General features: G+C 41.0%; 1 protein-coding gene across 1 annotated transcript in view; it reads right to left on the reverse strand.

The window, feature by feature from the left end:
* Positions 1 to 4466, reverse strand: part of Mctp2 (multiple C2 and transmembrane domain containing 2) — a 260991-nt gene that overhangs the window by 85663 nt on the left and 170862 nt on the right. Inside the window, exon 18 of the mRNA XM_004623453.2 lies at positions 4392 to 4466. This exon is cut by the window's right edge and continues 3 nt beyond it. Within this exon, the coding sequence (XP_004623510.1) occupies positions 4392 to 4466 (75 nt within the window). The remainder of the gene's footprint in view (positions 1 to 4391) is intronic.

Raw genomic sequence — 4466 nt, forward strand, 5'->3', positions numbered from 1 at the left:
TATATATATATATATGAAATGATCAGTATGGCTGCTCCAAGAGTCAGTATCCAACTACAAGAGCCCTGAGATCTCCATCCTGCAAACTGATTACAGCAAACATTGCTCAATAGTTAGACATATGGCTTCTCAAGCCAGATGACTTGGGTTTCAGTCTTAGCTTTGTCTCTTAAAAGAATATGAGCTCTGAATTTGCTTAACCTATATAGGCTCATCTATTTCATCTGTGAAAAGAATCCACCAATTAGCACCTACATCAGAAGTTTATTCTGAGAATAAAATGAGCTAACCTTTGTAGAGTGCTTGGGACAGTGCCTGACACAGTGAAGTTGCACGAACTATTAGTACCATTAGAATTCAAAGTCTGTGTGGGGATAGCCATACAATACAGCATAAAATGTCACATCGGTTTGTAAATCTATTCTTAATAAATACATAGATACTCTTACTTCTAAGCAAGATATTTTCGTTACATTGATCTCTATCAATAAAATTGGCATACACATTTGTCTTTCATCTGAAAAATCAAGAATGCAATTTTTGAAGAGAAAAACAGATATACATAATTTAGCACAAATAATTAAATGGCACCTAGCAAGGCAGTACACCAAAATATGTAGAAAATGTAAAAGAAGGAGAAAGACTCTAAAGACAGAGTTAGAAAGATTTTTAAAGTGTTCGTCACTGCAAAAATAATTGAGCCTATGGGAACATGATTTGCAATGTTCTGACCACCCAAAGCCTCGAATTCTTGCAATAAACATGCATTCAACAAAATGCAGCAACAGTAGTGCAGTGGGAGTCAGTAACGAATGCCAAATTCCTCTTCTCTCTTGCTGTTGGCAATGCAGCCATACTAATAAGAGTTGGGGAGAAAATGTGAAGGGAGCGTGGATTTATGCTAGAGCAATCTAAGCACCTCATGCTGAAGAATCTTCCCACCACTTCCTTCTGGATCTACACGGACCTAGATCCTGTTGCCTTCCCATAAGAGCATCTTTCCACAAGATGTGAGCTATGCGTGTGCACATCCACAGAAGTTCTCTGAAAATGTGTGGCTTGCTTTCCTAATGCCTTAAAATTAATGGCCAGAATGAACTAAACACTGTAGAATGTACATGGTTTGTATCACCTGGAAATAAGACTACAACAGAAGGTTAATTGACTATTTTATGTTTTCTCACCAAACAAGGTAAAAATCCCCTTTGGTTCTGCTGTCTGTGTGGGGGTGCAGCATCAACTCCAGTACCTCCAGGAGCCCCACAGGGACAGCTCAGCCATAAGGGACCTTTTCACCCTGGCAGGGGAATCCCACAACCATCACTTATCCTAATTTCCAGCAGAGGAGAAAGTCTGCCAGCACAGCATGGTCATTTAATCAGTCTTTGGCTTTAAGAAAACAGACTTAGGACTAGTACAAAATTGTTCTGCCCTAGCATGTCCAGGCAAAGAGGTAGAACATGAAGAAAGCTTTACATCAATGAAGAAAGTCCAGGCGCAGCATTCTGTTCTGAGAAGGTGACAGGAGGACATCAGTGAGAGTACACCAGCTTGGCAGACAGCGCGTTGACCCAGTGAGCAGGCAGAGACGAGACAGGGCTGCATCTTCACAGCCTCTATTCCGCTTTCTAGCCCAGATTGTCTGAGGGTACAACACAGTACAGAAGGACATCCACAATGGACACCCACAGTTGTACCCTATCATGAGAGGCAGCCCAGGTATGTGCCCCATTGTGAGTAGCCATTCAGAAAGACAAATGCTGCCCCACTGAATGCAAGGTAGACTCCCCAAAGTGTTATTTTTTCAAATAAATAAGTAAAAATAGAAGAAAGTAATCAAGCGCATAAACACAGAGTTCTACAAAAGCTCTTTCTTTATACTCTTTAAATCCCACAAATGGATTTTAAATATCATTATGATAGTCCTTGGTAACAAAAAGCAGTTTAATGAAACCACACCTCATTGTCTACCTCACTCTGTCTGAAATCCACCATAGCTGGGTGTTATAAATGTAGTGTAATCTTTTGAACACAAAGTTTCCAATTAAAACTAAAATATGTTTAAGTGAGCATATTTCATTCCAGTATTTTCAGGACAACAAATTCAACACCTTATATGTGTCTGTGTCTAGATCTATATTTGAGACAGGGATACAGTAAATTGCCCAGGTGGTAAGATGTAGACTTATGATCCTCCTGCTTCAGATTCGAAAAGTGCTGGGATTACAGGCATGCCCAGCAAACACAATTTTAAAACATATTTTCAATCAGTGGTTGATTTGATCTGTGAATACTATAAAGGGTTGATTGAATAACATTTCTAATTGATTCTGCATTGTTCAATGACATCCAGGGAGAAAAAAATCCCCTATACCCACAGAAAATAGGGCCACTGACAGCCTCCTAAACTCAGGCATCTGACAAAGCAAGCTTTGCAAAACCAGGCCCTTTCATCCTCTTTTCTGTGGGACTCAGGCATCTGGGGGTGAGATGCTTCTGCCTGTGTTTGCCAGAGCGCTTAGCCTTAAGTGGTGCCAGCAGGGAGGGCTACTCAGGGAAGAGGCAGTGGCGAAGTGGCCCCCCACCAAGGCCACTTCCTGTCTAGAAGTCCCCTCTCCTGAAAAACCTGTTTCACTTCATTTATTCTAATCTTTCTTCTGATCAGGCCTGTAGCCCATTAATCATTCTTGTCATCCCCCTGCAGAATCCAGAGCAACAGATTTCTGTTTTTCTAAAATCACAGTGCCAAAAACTAAACTGGAGCAAGAGGAAATTCTCCACTCTCACACACACTGGCGAGAGCACTGACTGGAAGAAGCCACCAATTGTGTTCATTTTCCTCTTTTGGCCAGAATTGCACAGAACATTCCATGGAAAGTTTTGAAAGGGAATTCAGGTGGGAAGGTTGGAGAGGAACCCAACATGTGGAGCCCCAGCTGAGGAGGACATGAGAAACAGGCGTGGATAAATAAGCCACAAGATGGAGGATATGGATGAACAAAGCCCTTGTCATCAGTGTTTTTATCAAATACAGACAGAAGAGAAGGTACATTCAGGGCAAAATCTGCAGGCAGCATAGGTCTTTGTGCCCTGAAGTTATGGAAACATAAAATAGGCCAACAGAGTGTTCCTTCAGTAGCACAGAAAAAGCCAGTTATGAAAATGATTATATAAAAAGGAATAAAAGGATCCTGAATCTATTGACACCTTTTTTTTTGTTGTTGTTTTTTTAGTGGAACTAGGGATTGAACTCAGGCCCTTGCACTTGCCAGGCAAGCGCTTATTCTACTGAGCTATCTCCCCAGCACCCATTGACATCTTAAGTTCATATGTTTTGTGCAAGTCTGAATCCATGGAGTTGGACAGAACACCGAGGCTACACTGACAGCAGAAGACAAAAGAATCACATAAAGGACAGAAATCAGACTTAACTCGGACCATGACCCGTATTCACTTTGAGGCCACTCACTCACTATATGAACTCTGCAGTAACGTCTACACAGCAAAGAAATGAATGGTAATGTGTCTGGGATAGACCATTTGGAGACCCGGTGTTTCCTCCCACGTCTGACATAAACAAGGATGTGTCGCCTTGTTCCTGAGCAAGACTGACTGACCAAAGTTGTGAAGTGAAGGCTCTTTGCCAACTCAGAAGTCCCTCCAAGATTCTTACCCTTGCACGGGAGGCCTTGAAATCTCTTGCAGCTCTTTGATTCTATTATTTGATTATGCTTATCAGAGAAAAGAGTGCATTTCAATCACAGGAGTGTTTCTCCATGTGGCACCGAGTCAAATTATGAGGAGCGATCAATTATGACCCAAGTGGTTCAATATGAATACATTTTTCAATATCAAAGTTTGTGAACAATTTACTTAAACATCTAAATTGTAGTCATTTAGTTATAATTTAGGGGCCTGGCCCTAGCTCAGTTCTTTAAGTGGCTGCTTCCACAAAGCTGTCAGCCTCAGGTTGCTGTAGTTCGATCCCCACAACACTCCAGGCAGCCAAAGCACCCCTGAAGGCATTTGGAGCAAAAAAAAAAATCCTTCTTCCATAGTTATAATTTAGTCATGGGATATTTTTTAGCTGTCATTTTTCAAAAATTCGTGGCATCCAGGGCACTGAAGAAGAGAAAAATTTCTAGTCATTGGATAGACTAGAATTTGGTTAGATAATAGCTATAGGGACATTCAAAAATGTAGAGCATTAGCTCTTTTAAGCTCACCAAGAAATGATGTACGAGAAGGATGTGGGTAAAGGAAAAGATTTTTGTGGGTAAATCTGATAAGAAAGACAAAGCCCACATAACGCCTGGGCCATAATACATTTTAGAAAGAAGAAAGGATCCAAAGAAGCAACCAATGACTTGAACGTGGAAAGGAAATCTTACCACAAATGATACTGAACTTCTTAGGGTGGACTCCCACTGGAAGCAGCTTTTAAGGAACTGAAGAGTATTCCATAT

Source organism: Octodon degus, unplaced genomic scaffold (genome assembly GCF_000260255.1).
Source record: "Octodon degus isolate 3935 unplaced genomic scaffold, OctDeg1.0 scaffold00002, whole genome shotgun sequence".
Lineage (NCBI taxonomy): Eukaryota > Metazoa > Chordata > Mammalia > Rodentia > Octodontidae > Octodon > Octodon degus.